Source organism: Suillus fuscotomentosus (assembly GCF_016647785.1).
Source record: "Suillus fuscotomentosus strain FC203 chromosome Unknown F5891scaffold_59, whole genome shotgun sequence".
In the NCBI taxonomy this organism is placed as follows: Eukaryota; Fungi; Basidiomycota; class Agaricomycetes; order Boletales; family Suillaceae; genus Suillus; species Suillus fuscotomentosus.
Window position 1 is genome coordinate 189,625 of NW_024539571.1, and position 16,695 is coordinate 206,319.

Genomic DNA, 16,695 nt, shown 5'->3' on the forward strand with positions numbered 1-16,695 from the left:
CCAGTCTCCTACCCTGACATCTACTTCACTCTCACGCCCCGATTAGGATTTCCTGCCTTATATATCATAGTTTGAATTTTCCACTATGACCATATGTTCTGGTCGCTACACACAATAGATGTGGGACCAAAATTTCAACAGTCCTGAAGGAAACCTGTTAGACTGGAACATGCATGGCTGGAGAACAACAAATTTAGATACCGCACTACTCCGATTAAAATCTCATACTTAAGGTATGATTCATTCTGGGTTGTATATACTACTAGTCCGTAATATGTCTTCGCCATCAATCCCATCATCCTGTGGTCTTTTTGGCTCTCTTCATGGAGGCGGCAAGGGGTTCCCAAACAACTGTGCAAGCATAAAAAATGCTGAGCGCAAAAATGAATTACAATCATATCTGGTATGAATCCCTTTCTTTCACTTATCCGCAAGCACTGAGTAATTTGCCATAGATGTCTCTCGACAGACTTGATAGGGATGAAGATGACCAGGATCAGTTGTTCATTCAACTCAGCGTTGACACTGTATATGCAAGTTACGTTGCAGCACGCAACCGTGTTCAGCAGTACACCCAACTATTGATACTTCTGAAGCGCGAGGAAGATCTGTGGGCACAGAGAGTTGAGAAGGCAAGAGTTGTATTGCCAGAATACAACACTAGATGGGTGCCAAGCTTGTAGCAGTCTCGAACCATTCTGCCACTGCTCCCTCCGAGTCGTCACTTACTTTTATATTTTAACAATGCAGTCATCGCCCAATTCTCACCATAGCTGGCCTTTTTTCTTTTTCAATACCACTTCAAATGTACTGTTGTGTACTGGATTTTGATCATACAATGTATCCTTGATGACGACAATAATATTGTGTTCACTACTGGCATATCATTCTTGTAGCTCGAGACTCCAACAGCCAAGGTCATCAAGAACTTCGCTGTCTGAGTCCTTCACTCCGTGCCATTCAATTATGGTTCTTTATGGTTTGGCTGAGCCGAGGGACGTCAAACACTTCACTATTTGTATGGCACTATTGACGAGATGCCTAAATAAGAATGTATAGTAACAGGTTGTATACTAACACTCAATCTTTTTGCTATTGCAGCAGCCACTATAGTACTGGAATGCGGCTACTTCATCCACCCAGAATTCTGTTCATCAGCATCATCCTTCTAATGGTGTCCTGCGGTGCATTACATTGCTCATGGGAGAGAGAGACAGATTCTCGCGGACTCAACAGGCATCGTATGACGTGCAAGTATTACCAGAAAGAAAGCAAGTTAGCTGCTGAGAAGAGGTGGAACCATGCAAGAGAGTCGACATCACGAAATTTGACCTCACAGCTCAATGCAACTGGCAGTAACAGTGTCAATCCTGTAAGTCATTAATCTACATACTACTAGCCGAGTTGATTCACATGCCTTTCGATCCTTAGCTCGCACCTATCCGGTCTGTGAAGATTCATTCCTCAAAGTCTATAGCCTACTGTATACAGACAGAATTCCTGCCACCTGAGCCTGTCAACCAAGATGGTACTGCTCGCGTGAGTGCCTTGATTTCTCCATCCGAGGATTTTGGTGTTTTGGATACTGCCATGGAGGATGCCACTGAAGGCTTTTCAGGTGTGTGCCATCGTGACACTTCGTTATGTCTCTACTTTATGAATTACTAGTAGGCTCAGGTCAACATCCCTCGCAACGCACACTTATGGTCCCAAGATCTTTCGATGACTTTCTGCCCGCCGACGAAGATACCAACCTTTCTGATTCGTCTGGACACGGCCCATCTACTCTCCCAGAAATTGACAATCCACCACAGCACAGAATTCAAAGAGTTCTTTTGACGTTGCGCGACTCTCTCCAAATGGCATTCACTGTGATTGGACTCAGTCGAAAATACCCTAGGCGCCCCTCATTTGAGCCCGACAAATTCATTCCATCCTCGCTATTAGCTACAACGTGTCCAATGATTGCGAATGTGCACAATACTCAAGAACTTGACCCATCACATGGGGTCTCTGGACCACCCTATCCCTTTGCCAACATGACCATCTACCGTCTTATAATGTGGATGAATTCTGGTAGCCATCAAAAATCAGAGGCAGAGGTATTGCCTCTTGTTAAAGATGTGGTCCAGGCGGAGGATTTCAATCCCAAGGATCTGGATGGATTTTCGGTAAGGAGGAGTCTGCGCACATTGGACGATAACGGCGGAAAGGGGACTGTCACCTTTCCGGATGATTGGCAGGAGACAGATATCACAATCGAGATACCTGCGAGGTCGAAGGAGGACTCGTCCAGGTCATTTACCATCCCTGGCTTTCACTATTGCCCGCTGGTTGCCACAATTCGTTCTGTGTTTGCTGATATCCAAGCTAGTGCATACCATCTGTTCCCTTTTCAGCGCGTGTGGAAAGATCCCCTAGATGGCCATCAAGAATGCATGTTCGATGAGCTCTACACCTCGGACTCCTGGTTAAATGCTCAGGATGACTTACATAGGCAGCCAAGAGAACCTGGCTGTTCGCTGGACCGTGTTATTGCCGGACTGTCATATCCCATATATTCACGCTTCTCTTCCGGACTTCGGACCCTGAGATCCGATCCGGTCTGATGTATAGATCCGCTTCCGATCCGATTTACGATAAGCTTTCTAATTCATTTCCTGTTCATATAACGTTAAACACAGCCTATTCGGTATTTCCTCTTCCCGGTGTTTCGGTTATACTTATTACCGGTATGCTTACTGATCTGTTAACCTATGTCTCATTTCCGACTCGCGTTTGATAACCTTTGCACATGCTTCGTACATAGCCTCAGACCTTTGCTTACTGATACTTCTGTTATCCTCATAGTATATAAACTCGTGTATATGTCCTGTAGTACCTCAGTTCGAATATCATCTTAGTTTGTCCTCTTTCTGTCCTCCGGACTTGAGTCCTTCTTACTCTTGTCACCCTCCGAGACTTCAGATAGATTCCGATAGTCTATATACTCGGCTCTACCTTTGGGTAGTCTTTACTCTGTTAGTTTCTAGTTTGGATACGTCCGGATTAGCCTTATACGCGTTTCCGATATCCGGAAGACATCCGGATATACTACGAGACCCGTCCGGACCTTCGGACATGTTATCGTTAGTACTTTGAAATAAGGGACAGTACTTGGGAAAGGGGCACAGCGTACAAGCTGAGGCCGAAGTCCTTCGGATCCGACCCTACGAGAGTACGACCTTAACATGGACTCATGTTCTTTTCAGATGCAACACATCTTGTGACGTTCGGAATGGCCAAAGTGTGGCCCCTATACTTATACTTCGGAAATTTAATGAAGTATGCGCGCTCAGCACCCAAATCCGGTGCATGTCATCTTGTCGGTTTTTTCCCTTCTGTAGGTGAATTTCCTCCCACACTGTTGTCTCTCTCATGTTGAATTTTTAGCTTCCGGATAGTGTTAAATATGTCTTTAGCACCTTAGATCGAATATCGAAAAGCGGCATGGCAGTGCTTCATATGCATTGCCAGCGCGACTTGTTTCATGCATATTGGAATCATCTCCTGGATACAGAATTCCTTCATGCTTACTGCCATGGAATTGTGCTCTTGTGCCCAGATGGAGTATATAGAAGGATCTTTCCACGTATTTTCACTTACTCGGCCGATTATCCAGAAAGGTTCATTTCATTTTTTTTCATTTTTCTTCATTGACGTACCATTCATTTCATCAGGGTTCTAATAGCTACAATCAAAGATATGGGTTCTTGCCCATGTCCACGATGTCTCCTGCCGAAGGCTTTGTTCGACCTCTTTGGTCTGTTTAGAGACCTGCAAGATCGCCTCGCTGATCTTCGAGCTTACTGTCTGGAGAGTGTGACCATGGCCCGCAGCTTCATCTATAGCAGGAGAAATACTGTCAATGGCTCAAAGGTACAGTCAACTCTTGGTGAAGGATCCTGGGTGCCGACCATGGTGAGTTTCTTCGGAGTTCGTCCTCTCATGACTACTAAGTACCTGACCTTCAACCAGAACACATTCATAGAAAAACTAGGACCTTTCGGATTTGATGCCTTTCGCATGCTCGTTGTAGATTTCATGCACGAATGCGAACTAGGTACATGGAAAGCACTATTTACACACCTCATCCATCTGCTATATGCCCTTCCTGGTGGTGACCAGCTGGTCGCAACTCTTGACAATAGGTTTGTCCCATGCCATTCTCCTGACTCAAAGTGACAATGTTTAATTTAGATTTCGCCACGTCCCTTCATATGGTCATGGGGTTATTCGCAAATTTGCGAACAACACCTCCGAAATGAAAAGGCTCGCAGCACGGGACTTTGAGGACATTTTGCAGGTTTGTTTCATTCATTCAGTTATCAACATTTGCTATCTAAATCCTTCTTAGTGTGCTATGCTGGTCTTCGAAGGACTTTTTCCAGAAGACCATGACGTGCTCATACAAACACTTCTGTACAGATTTGCCCAATGGCACGCCCTCGCCAAACTAAGGCTACATTCCGAGACCACATTAACAGTTTTAGATCAGACGTTCAAGAGGCTGTCCTGTCAGCTACGAAAATTCCGAGATCTCACATGTGCCGCCTTCACCACAGTAGAATTACCAAAAGAAAGGGCTGCCCACGAGCGCAAGGCTGCCTGTGAATGCTCAGGTGCCGACAACGCAGATGCTGGGAGTGGTTGCCGAAAGGGTAAGAAATTTAACATGAATACTTACAAGTTTCACGCTATGGGAGATTATCTACACTCCATCAAGCTCTTCGGGACCACAGATTCATTTACGTCACAAATTGTACGTTAATCTCTATGTTTTCTTTACATTCCAATTGATTCCTGGTCAGGGAGAGTTGGCTCATAGAGCCCTTAAAGCATTCTATCCATTGATCAGCAAACTCAACACGCCAGCTCAACTTGCGAAGCATGAACATTGTCGTCGAGTCCTTTGGCAAGTGGCAGGACATAATTTGCACTCTACGGAACAGCCACTGGTTGAATTACCTGTCGGGCTGAAGGATCACCATTATATACCAACACTTTGCCACAATAACCCATTGGATCTGTTCAGTTTGCTTCGAGATCATGATAATGATCCAGCTGTCGCAGTAGGTGTTACTCTCCTGATGTTCATCTTATTCAGAATATTATGCAGGAGTTCATACCCAAACTCAAAGACCATATATTATATCGTCTTCAAAACTTACATGTTGGCTATTGTGACCATACTTTCACAGATGCCGAGCGCAATTCAGTCATAATCTTGAATAACAGGCTCTACTCTGTCCAAACAATGCAGGTATGATATGTACATTATCAGTTTGCTGGTGTATGATACTTCTATTTGACAGATTCGTTACACGACATACGACCTTTGGCGCAAGTATGATACAATCAATCCTCGAACATACGCCAACATCATGGTCTTATCTGGGGAGACAAGGCCCCGACATCCATATTGGTATGCCCGTGTTCTGGGCATTTACCATATGGATGTAATGCTCAATATCGAAGGTCCAACAAAGAGGCACCAAATTGAGGTCCTTTATGTCAGATGGATGGCGCCCTTGACCGACCACCAATCAGGGATGAGCTATGCTCAACTTCCAAAGCTTGTGTTTTTCGAAGATTCTGATTGCAATGCATTTGGCTTTCTTGATCCCAGCCAGGTCATCAGGAGCGCACATCTGATTCCCGCATTTGCTTCTCACCGCAGAACGACCTCTCTTCGCCACGGAAAGTCATTTGCATGACAATGTGGTGAATTGGACGACTGGGAAGCTTATTACGTGGGCATGTAAGTGCACTGTTTCGTCCTTTTGTCTTCACTCTGACTGTTAACATTCAGATTCGTCGACCGGGACATGTTTATGCGTTATACACACTACGGTATTGGACATTCTACTGTTCTGCGTGAACTAGCGAGAGACTGTGCCAACGCGGACTTCACAGATAGTACAGAATTGGAAGCAAATGAGGACGACGAGCGGGAGAGCAATATTCAGTCTCGTCGTAGTGTCAGTGGAGATGGAGGAGGGGAGGAAGATGAAGGTGACGAAGAAGATGATGAAGAGTCGGAGTGTGACGATGATGAAGAGTCTAGCATCCAAAGTGACCTGGACGAGGAGGGGATGGAGGTTGGTGAGGACATAAATGAGGAGGCAGACGAGGATGACAAGGATGACAACATGTTGTCTTTTTGATTCATAACTTACTATCTACGTATACCAGTACTAGAATTTTTGTTTCCATTATACCCCCCCTTGCGCTTATATACTCTCCTTATATCCAGCTCTTTTCAGCTAAAATGAGCAGCATGTTTCAAAGTTAAATTGACGCATCACGTGACGGACAAATCTAGGTCTGACGATGTTTGTCTACTTCGCCTTGCTCACAACGTCCAAGTCCAGTGGGTCTTTTGTTACCGATGGCTAACATACACTCATAATTATTATAGGGAAGCACTTTAAGTACTAGGAGCAAGTCAACTACTTCAACAACCCGGATGCCCAACGACCTCACAAGCCTCCAGTCCTTGATTCCATCATTCCTGAGACGCTCTCCTGCCTATTCACAGCATTATAACGCTATGTTCATTCTGATGTCCCAATTCTGGTAACTCTCGCCACTCCCTCCAAAGATGGTGCTTATGTCGTCCCAAAGGGCTACTATGAGCTTGCTTCTACTGTTGCAGCCAGGTTGACCACTGTATCTGGGCTAACCCCCATAAAGTGGGACCGACACAGTTAAATGATCCTGGGAGTGTTATTGCTCAGGCGTTCAAGACTTACTCCAACGAGAACAGCAAGAAGATTTCGGTGTTGTAAGTGAAGGCACTGAGAACCCGTACCAACCCTCCGGTGCTGGGCGGCGTAGATGCATTGGCGAGCATGATTACCTGCTTGCTCAAGTGAATTTGGCTGATTTTTTTCAATAGGTCGCATACCTGCAACTTGAGACCATGATTTCCAACATCATCCGCAAAGTCGATTTCGGTTAGAGGATGGCATCATGGAGATCCCAGCACACAGCCACCATGTATGTCTCTTCAGCCCATACTGTTCAGGAGTTTTGTTGATTGTCCTTCCATAGACCACGATCATGATGCCCGGAATATCTGCTACAGATGCAGGAGATTTGATAAGACTATATGCTCCACTTCCTCTAGACATCTATACCATACAAGCGATCCCCTTCGGGCAGTAGTGCTACAAGGATGTACGCAGACTAGTGGCCACCATGAACGCTGATGGGAACCACCACGCTCACCAGGTCTTAGAGCCACAGAAGCAGACACAACTGTCCGTAAGCGAGGGTCGTCTACTCCAGGCCAGTTGGCGCGAGGTCACTGCAGTATTACAACTCGCCTGGATTATATCTCGCCTGTAATAACCTAGTTCTGTGCCCTCCTCCCTTACCTTTAAAACTTTGTTTGGAGATGTGGTCTGAATGAAAGAAGGGTGTTGCGCAGATTTCGGAGTCGGCAACCCTGCAGTGCACGGTTTTTACCAGTCGTGCGGAAGTCTTCTCGCAAGTCCGTTTCTTTGTAGATTTTATTTGCACTGATTCATCTGTATCGCTAGCGGCAGAGCCAGTAATCCAAGTTAATATCACATTATGATACCATATTCTGAGCAACGAGACCCACTCTTCAGTTCTCTCTCCCCCATATCCTCTTTAGGCTCATTGACCTTATTGGGTTATTTCACCTGATACGTCTCGACATTTAGCGTGCATGCACACTATAAAGGAGGGGTTTCTTGTCTGCATATTCTCTCTCATTCTCTCACCATCTCTCATTATTTTCTCTTACTCGTCTCTCACTCGTCACTCTTTATACTTATCATGTTCGCTTTAACATCTCTCACTACTACCATGTCTGTGTCGGAGGATGACCACCACACCGGAGCTCACTCACTCGCACCTTCAGAACCCTCTGGTGCAGTCCCTACCTCCATAGAGGCAAGGGCCAAGCGTTGTATCGCCGCTTTGGAAGAGGAATTGCAGGTGATGAGGCAAGAAAGAGGAACGAAGCAAAGGTTCGTCACTCATCTTACTTACTATATACATTTCACTCATTGATCCTCAAAGAAAAACCACGTACTATGTTTCTCAAGGCCGGGCAGTCTGACGTATGGTTGTCCTCTATGATAACATTGAAGACTTAATTGCCGAGAATGATTGCAGATGCGAGGAGGGCTGGGAAGATTCTACCGCAGAGTAGGTCTTTTTTTCATTGTTCTATAATGTGTTTAATCATATGATATAGCCAAAATTGTTTGCAGCGTGGATACGTCGCATTGATGCAAGTTCTCCTGTGGATTCATGAAAAACTTGCACAACTTGACTCTGATGACGCCGAAGATATGCTGAAGAAGGTGCATACTCTCACTTGCTGAACTTTTTGCGCCACACACTGATAATTTTTAGATTAAAAGAGGAGTGGATGCAGCCCGCGGTGACGATACGTCCACTCTAAAGGATTTAGTTGCCACCTGGGTCAATGAAACTTTTCATCCGTCCCATCTACTCAACTCCGGTGACAAACAAATGTGCGGCTTCGCACATGACGCCTGTGGCAAGCTACTCTGCCCTGCCGAGTGGGACTGGAGTCAGGAGTGGTGAGCGTCAATCTTTGTTGAATATTACGTGGCATTAATAGGCTTGGGCAGCGTGAAGGCTGGCATTCGCAACAGAACTTCAGATTACATTATATCAGAAAACTCATGGCCGCTATTTGTGTACGAGAACTACTCAGTTAACAGTAGGGACCTTGAGCAAGGTCTTTTTAGGTCGAAGATACTGGTTCAGGTGAGTCGCTTGTAGTCGTAGTTGTGAATACTTATAAATTTGTAACGTCGCTAGGCTTTTAAAGCCACCTTTACATCACCATCCTCCGCAAAAGAGGCTGATGATGATGGTGATGGAGCCGACATCCTCGAGAACAACAGGTGCGCCCGGCGGGCACTAAACCAGGTCAAGGTCAAAATGTGCATTGCCTCAATCATCAACATGAGAAAAGTCACTCCCTGTTCCATCGCTTATGTCATTTGTCAAGTCAGTTGATACGATTACCCTCCGTTTACGGCTAGCTTACGGTTACTGTCTGGCAGGTTTGTTTTGCGCTATCCAGTGTCTCATCTTGGTGCACCGTTGACGGTGACTTCGACTACGAAGCGTTTTGCAACAACATCTTAGATTTCTTCGAGGACGTCCCTGGACCTGTTGTATGACGTAGGGTGAATACGCTTCTCGAATGGTGGACCAGGTATTGACTATGTTGTAGCATGTGTGTTATATATCTAACCTAACTGTTTAGGAAGGTTTTTGGAACAAACCATTGAGAGGACCTTACGCCCGAGGTAGTATCGAAGATGTCCGTCATGGCATTAGCGGAACAGAGAAAGGCATTGGAGGATGCTGTTTTTGATTCAGACTAGCCTAGCTTGATCATTGTTTTACCTTCCGTCGTACTACTGCTGCCGCAGTCCGGTCCAGAACCATGGTTTGAACCGGACTTTTGGTCCAGTTCTCTGCAGTTCGGTCCATGGTTCTCGCGCCAGCCAGAACCGGACCGGAAAACGGTTCTCGGTTCTAGATCTTCCAAAATGGTCCAGTTCTGGTTCGGCCTTCCCGAACCGTTCTGAACCCTTATTGACTTCGACTTCGACTTCGACAGCATCTGCCTCAACGTCAGACTGTTGTCTTCGGGATTCATGTTGTTGATTAATCAAGCTACATTTAGCCTTTTCGAAGGTAAGTACTAACTAATTAAACTCTCAAGTCTCTCACCCGCTCACCTCTATAACAGGAGGTTCTATTCATTGAGGACCGGCTACAACACTGTGCGGGCCAGCACCCATCGCTACCAGCGCACAACCCATCACATGCCATGCCACCTGCGCCTATGTTGATGCCTGCCACCTCACTGCATCCCCTCTTACTCGTTTGCTGTTCTTGCTGGCTGGCTTTTACTGGCTCGCTCGCCGTGTCTCACTCACCCTGTCTCTCGCTCACTGTCTCACACGCCCGGACGCTGAAGATGGATAAAGGATGAGAGGAGGAGAAAAAGAGTAGAGGAGAGAGAAATGCAGAGCACATGCAGCGCATATAGAGCCAACTCTAGATGGGGAGTTCTCTCAGCTGCAAAGGTGTGTCATGGTGTTTTATTGTTTCAGTGTCTAATGAATTTATTATCTGTATATGGTACCCGCACTCGTTGCCATCTCACGCCGCTGCTCACTGCCATCTCCTGCTGCTGCTCGCCGCCATCCTCAACCCATGCTCATGATCACCATCCTTCACTGCCGCTTTCCTATTTCTGGTTGTGTCAACCCCTCATTATCGCAATTGCTCTCCTGATACCTCTCGCGCATGGTAATTGGAGGGAGCAGCCATGTTATTAGATTAGTTACTCAACATGTAGACTACTTGGTACTTTGTTAATGTTTTTTTGCGTGCTCTTGCAATTTTTTTTTTTGGTTCAGTTCAGGTTCAAACCCCAAAAAAACTGAACTGGACCATAGAGAACCGTTCTCTATGGTCCGGTTCTGGGTTCGGACATTTTGTAGAACCGAACCAATGGTCCAGTTCTTGGTTCTCATCTAGGACCCTCTGAACCGGACCACAGCAGCACTACGTTGTACAAACGCTTTACTGTATCATTGTCTTTTAATATAATCAATCTGTGGTTTATGATAAAGATTGAATTTGTTTTCAAATTGGTGCATGCATAATGTTCACTGAGGATAGTAACATGGGTCCGCACCATTCAGCATGCCATCAACCATCAAACTTATTTTTCCTTACAACCTGGCCAAGTCATAGGGACACTTTCTATGTAAATAACTGTATTCATGACTGCAATAACGAATATTCTGCTGCCTGTGTGGAGCACCAATCGTGGAAATATGTGTCAGTAATATGCTCTTGGTGGAGGAAGCCACGCGCAGTCTCCACCTGAAGAACATCAGTCAACAATCCCAGACATGAGAGACGCATAATTGTGAGTGATAGAACTGCGGCAGACATAGATATGCCAAGATATATTCCAGCAGAAAGTAAAGTTAACGGATAATGTGTTTCTCCGGGTAATAATATGTCCTCCTTGTTAAAACGTGCAACTCATTCAAGATACCACGTTGTGTGGAGGCCACAGATGGATTGACCTGAATGAAACTCTGGACATACCTCATCACCTTCTCACAACTCCATCATCTTGTCATTCAGTCTCCAAAGGGCAAATCATTCTGCAAAACGAAATGTGTTGTATCCAGCATGCGAGTGGGCCGGGTGAATAGTTGTTATTATCATTTTTTGTCTTTGCCGAGGTTGATCTGAACCAACTGTCTTGCTATGCGAAGCTTATCCCAGAGCCATGCGACTTCATGACCATTGTGTCCAGGCTTCCCATCAGAAGAATATTCCGATCTTGTTCAGAACTAGCACCAACCTGATAGTCTTGCAGTTTGAGTTTAGCATGTAGCGTATCTCTCATTTCAGTTGAATGCTCCGTTGTTGCTCAGACAGAACACGAGAAGTATGTATTTTCACATCAGACATTTTCTTCGGTGTTGGTCCTATTAGCTGACATTGATTTTGGTATGCTAATGCGAACCACAGTTCCCCCGTCCACCAAGTGCACCTGTCATGTTAGAGTTTACGGATTGTGTTTTTGATGAAGGAAATCTAATGTTCATATTGTTTAGCAGATAATTGAGCGGTCATCACAATATTTCGTTTGATTCAGCAGCTAGACCGGAGGCTTGCAAATACTCATGCAATCCACTGATTGTGAAGATTGGACGTCACAAGCAAGATTATTTAGAGCTTCCAGTGTCATAAGCTAAGTGTACTCTTCTAAGCTATGCCGGTATACCGTTGTTGACAAAATTCTCTGATGTTGGATATGATGTGACATACCCACAGGACTCCATCTGAAGCATATGATGAACATCTCAATCAGTTCAAGCAAGTTTGTAACATGTGGGAGTCAAGGGCCCTGTGTTTTACCAAACGAATAGGTTGTCAAATGTGAACTTGGCATTTTCTTATTATGCAACCGAATACTCACAGCAGCTATTCCAAAAACATATGAAGAATCCCAGCCTTCGCGCCACATCAGGGAAAGCCTCCCCCCTGAAATTGAGGTAATTTCCAGTAAATCCCTGGTTTTCCTTTGATTTTCAGCGAAATCATGTTTTACTGTTTTATTTAAGTCCAGTCATAGTTTCAATGAATTAGTTTGAATTCCAAGTGATTTCTTCTGAATACCGTCGAATTCACGGTCATAATTCCAATGAATTAGGTCGAATTCACTCATCGGTCATTGTCAAAATACACGAAAATCAACATTATATTGGATCAGAATGGCCTGTCAGTATGTACGAAGTTGGGTCAGTAAATGATATACACGAACATGGGTATCTGAGACGACTATCAAACCAAGACGACTATCAAAATGTACAAAGTGAGATCAGTAATACATGGGTATCTGCGGGTGCACACAGCACAACAACCTTAGTTCAATCCTCGGACATTGCACTGAGATCGAGGTAGTCGAAGTTGCTCAATGCACCAGATGGCAGCAACACATTGTCCGACACACTAACATAGTATGTTAATGGCAGGCATTCGATCAGAGGATGATGAAACACACCAGACAGCCTTGTAAAGCCGTGCCATCAGCACGTGATACTGTTTTTTACTGCCTTCAAAGATCCGAGTGAGGGTTGCTTCATGGGCTTTGTAAATGCTAATGTAGACAGTAGCATCGAACGATTTGACTTGCAAGCTCGACGGTGGATTGCCGCTCCTCCAGTCCATCAGTATGGCATAGATCTGCAACAACCGTGACAATTAGTTAGTAAAGTTCATCTAGAAAATAAAAATAAAGAACCTACAACAGTTGCAATCAATGCAACCATAGCTATGGGGAGCTCCGGCTCATCATTGCCATCTAAGACCGACACAAAATCTTCATGTGATTGAACTCCAATCGAGTTCTCGCTGTCGAACAATGACTGATGTAGCGTATCGATCATGGCCTCATCGCAGAAAGGTTGATCACCAAGGACTTTACCCTGGGCAGTGACATCAATATTGACAGTGAAACATGACACTAACCACTCACATTTTGGTTAGTCGGAAAAATATACTTGTGACTCTTCAGGAGCTCTTCAACCTCCTTGGAACAACCTCTCCTAAGTGCGAATCGAGACACAACGATTTGATGAGCGAGCTTTTTGATACCAGTGCGGAAAGCACTAAGCCGTCGCATTTGCCTTGTATTGCATTTAATGTTACGGAAGTCAGACGCTGGGTGGGTAGTCCAACCCCAGAAAGTCATCTCATGTATAGGGTGAAGGCGGACAGACTTTACTACCTGCTCATCACCACCACAGAAACCCTGGTTAAATTCTGGCTGGCAAGGCCCACTGAGCAGCAATTTCTTCTCGTCCGTCCCTGGGATCGGTCTCTCCTGGAGCTATCTGACTATGAAAATGATATGGAAAGTGAGGAGCATTATGGGACCATCAGGAAAACCCTCCCATGTAAACTTAGGTAAAGCTGTTCAAATTAGATCTTTTTTCGTGCAGCTAACACATATTAGACATATTAGATGGGCTAGACAAAATGGCCAGACTATATTGCTGATTTTTAATTAGCCATACCTTGCTGCTATTTAGAACAATTAGATGTCCTAGTAGACAACTAGGAAGGCCTTGCACACCTTAGGAAACACAAATAGGAAGATTTTCACACTTGAAGTACACGGAAGAAATTGATGATATCATTAAAATTGTGTATCAGGCTAATGTGGTAATGTACAACTCATACGAGTAAAACAAACCACAAGAAAAACATAGCAAGCGGTCAGATATAATGAGCGAGTGAGAGATATCGGGGAATCAATGACTATCCAAACTGGCCCTTTGACTCTGCACAGAAAGCCGCCACAACTAACACGTCAGAACTCAATGGTTTTGGTCGCCTTGATATTTGTCAGTGACTCTGCACAGCGAGTTTAGGAATTGTCACATGGTATCTGCACGTGGAAGGGGAGATTAAGATGGATCCAAACAAGAGTGTCTGTCATGAAATAAGATTGACAGTCAGGACCATTTGAATATAAAGAATGTAATTAAAATTAAAAAAAAATCAGTGCATACCTGCGCAGCGTCAGCAGCCATCGAGCGAGCGAGTGAGAGAAACCATCAGCATTGGGTAAGAACTGTAATATAGAAGGAACAACAAATGAGAACTTACGCGTTGCAAACAGTCTTGCCTTCATCATCCTTCCTCCACAAAGGAATTGCCACCAGGACTCATCATCTCCACGACTCGGACCGGTGTCGCAGAAGAAGAAGAATGCGGTGGCGCTGCAGCCGAGGACAGTGTGGACAATGCAGAAGCCAAAGATGATGTACCACCTGCATCGTCCTTCTCCATGACTAGCATGCATGGACTTTGGACGTGGACGTTCATGCTACCAAAGAGAAGAGAAACGATACGTCTGCTCAGCAAAGTCCATACAACGTATATAGATGAAATAATACTACTCACCGATTGGCACCATCAAAGGTCGAAGTGCGGGATGGATGGTGTGAGTAGTTGTAGTAAGAGCGCACTTTGTTTGCACTTTGTTGGTTTTCTGTTGAAATCAACCGTGGGAGCTTTATAAAATATTAGTCATATTGATCGTTCGATTTTCGTTACACAAACAACTTCAAATTATTAAATGTTCTGCCTGCATATGGCTACCGCTGTCCTTCATCCCACATTACACTGCCAACAATGCTGACTTATACTGGTGCCGGGTCATGTAGCCTGCCAGAATGTCCCAGCACCACGGGTCCAGCTGAGCGGCTGCGCCGACTCTTCCCTTCATCTGTTTTCATTCTGTACTCACTGTCGAGCTCGTCGTACTCTACACCTCCTTGCTCATTTCTTCAAAGTCTTCAAATCCCGCCCACCACTCCCTATTCCACTCCCTTTATCCTAGGTGTCTATCAATTTAGTGTCCCACACACCATAGCTCATCATTTTTCCTTACTGAATTATCGTCACATTAATAGTTCCTTTTCGTTACATATCTCATTGAATAAACGGTTATCGGTCTTTGACATGTTCGAATTTCGTGAGCAGGTATCCTGCCCTCCCAGCAGCTCCACCTGCTCATGTACCACCCCAAGCTAATGCTCGGCCCAGCCCAACCTGGTAGAACATGTCAGCGACCCTAGAGCTAGACGAAGCTAGAACAGTTATTCAGCATCAATATTTCCGGCATTGTCTACCATAGTGCTTGCTAATGTTCTTGACGAGTGTTTATCATTTTATGTAAATACATACTTAGATCAATACAGTTTTGCAACATTGTGCTAGTTGCCAATGATTATCATTAGCTTGCACTATACTACTGTAGCGTTTCGACCTTAGGTTCATGGGAATATATGCACTGCATTACGTAACGGGTTTGTGACATGTTCGTCGACCTTTGCGACGTGCGACGAACCTAATTTAGGTTCGTCCAAGGCTCCAAAGTTATGCATCAAGGACCTCCGAGTCGCAAGTTCGGCCATCAATGTCCTCGCTTAGTACTCTAGGAGTTGCACTTCTGTGAGTCGTCAATGCTTGCCATCAATGTCCTCGCTTAGTGCTCTGGGAGCTGCACTTCTGTTGTGACTTCAGATCTGCCTAGGCCGCTTTGAATAATATAAACATTACTGCCAGGTATGTTTCCTGCAATTTGGTTTTTCACTGTTACTCATCATGTTTCCTCATAGTGATCTAGTTCTCAGATTTCCGCCTGTCTTGCAGGATCACCATCACCTGTTGACACCACCCCCTTACTTTGCATCTTTCATCCCTCTTCCCGATCTGTCATATCCCATATATTCACGCTTCTCTTCCGGACTTCGGACCCTGAGATCCGATCCGGTCCGATGTATAGATCCGCTTCCGATCCGATTTACGATAAGCTTTCTAATTCATTTCCTGTTCATATAACGTTAAACACAGCCTATTCGGTATTTCCTCTTCCCGGTGTTTCGGTTATACTTATTACCGGTATGCTTACTGATCTGTTAACCTATGTCTCATTTCCGACTCGTGTTTGATAACCTTTGCACATGCTTCGTACATAGCCTCGGACCTTTGCTTACTGATACTTCTGTTATCCTCATAGTATATAAACTCGTGTATATGTCCTGTAGTACCTCAGTTCGAATATCATCTTAGTTTGTCCTCTTTCTGTCCTCCGGACTTGAGTCCTTCTTACTCTTGTCACCCTCCGAGACTTCAGATAGATTCCGATAGTCTATATCCTCGGCTCTACCTTCGGGTAGTCTTACTCTGTTAGTTTCTAGTTTGGATACATCCGGATTAGTCTTATATATGTTTCCGATATCCGGAAGACATCCAGATATACTACGAGACCCGTCCGGACCTTCGGACGCGTTATCGTTAGTACTTTGAAATAAGGGACAGTACTTGGGAAAGAGGCACAGCATACGAGCTGAGGCCGAAGTCCTTCGGATCCGATCCTACGAGAGTACGACCTTAACAGATCTCTCAATATCAGCCCTCGTCAAGCTGATGATGGTGCAGAAGGTGATGCCGACACCAATTTGGATGAAGACCATGTTGCCGATGTTGATGAACAGCCTGGTGACGAGGCCCCGTTGTCGCTCC

At 45.0% G+C, this 16,695-nt stretch overlaps 3 protein-coding genes across 3 annotated transcripts; 2 read left to right on the top strand and 1 right to left on the bottom strand.

Moving 5' to 3' along the window:
• Nucleotides 1-274: 274 nt before the first annotated feature.
• On the top strand, nucleotides 275-2,609 carry F5891DRAFT_1193506 (uncharacterized protein; the record flags this gene model as incomplete). The annotated part of the gene is made up of 6 exons (XM_041367755.1): nucleotides 275-403; nucleotides 456-641; nucleotides 1,114-1,184; nucleotides 1,237-1,372; nucleotides 1,432-1,618; nucleotides 1,672-2,609. The coding sequence occupies 6 exons, from the start codon at nucleotides 275-277 to the stop codon at nucleotides 2,607-2,609; spliced, it is 1,647 nt and encodes a 548-aa protein (XP_041221640.1).
• Nucleotides 2,610-8,433: 5,824 nt separating this feature from the next.
• F5891DRAFT_959310 (uncharacterized protein) lies at nucleotides 8,434-9,236 on the top strand (the record flags this gene model as incomplete). Its single annotated transcript, XM_041375643.1, has 4 exons — nucleotides 8,434-8,624; nucleotides 8,676-8,814; nucleotides 8,869-9,060; nucleotides 9,117-9,236. Coding segments are annotated over 4 exons (642 nt in total), but the record flags the coding sequence as incomplete, so codon positions are not given.
• A 3,291-nt stretch (nucleotides 9,237-12,527) lies between these two features.
• On the bottom strand, nucleotides 12,528-13,434 carry F5891DRAFT_1248404 (uncharacterized protein; the record flags this gene model as incomplete). Its single annotated transcript, XM_041369852.1, has 4 exons — nucleotides 13,136-13,434; nucleotides 12,906-13,085; nucleotides 12,662-12,843; nucleotides 12,528-12,609 (listed from the first exon to the last, which is right to left on the bottom strand). Exons 1-4 carry the CDS (start codon nucleotides 13,349-13,351, stop codon nucleotides 12,528-12,530), a joined length of 660 nt encoding a protein of 219 aa, XP_041221642.1. The 5' UTR covers nucleotides 13,352-13,434.
• Between the last annotated feature and the right edge of the window lie 3,261 nt (nucleotides 13,435-16,695).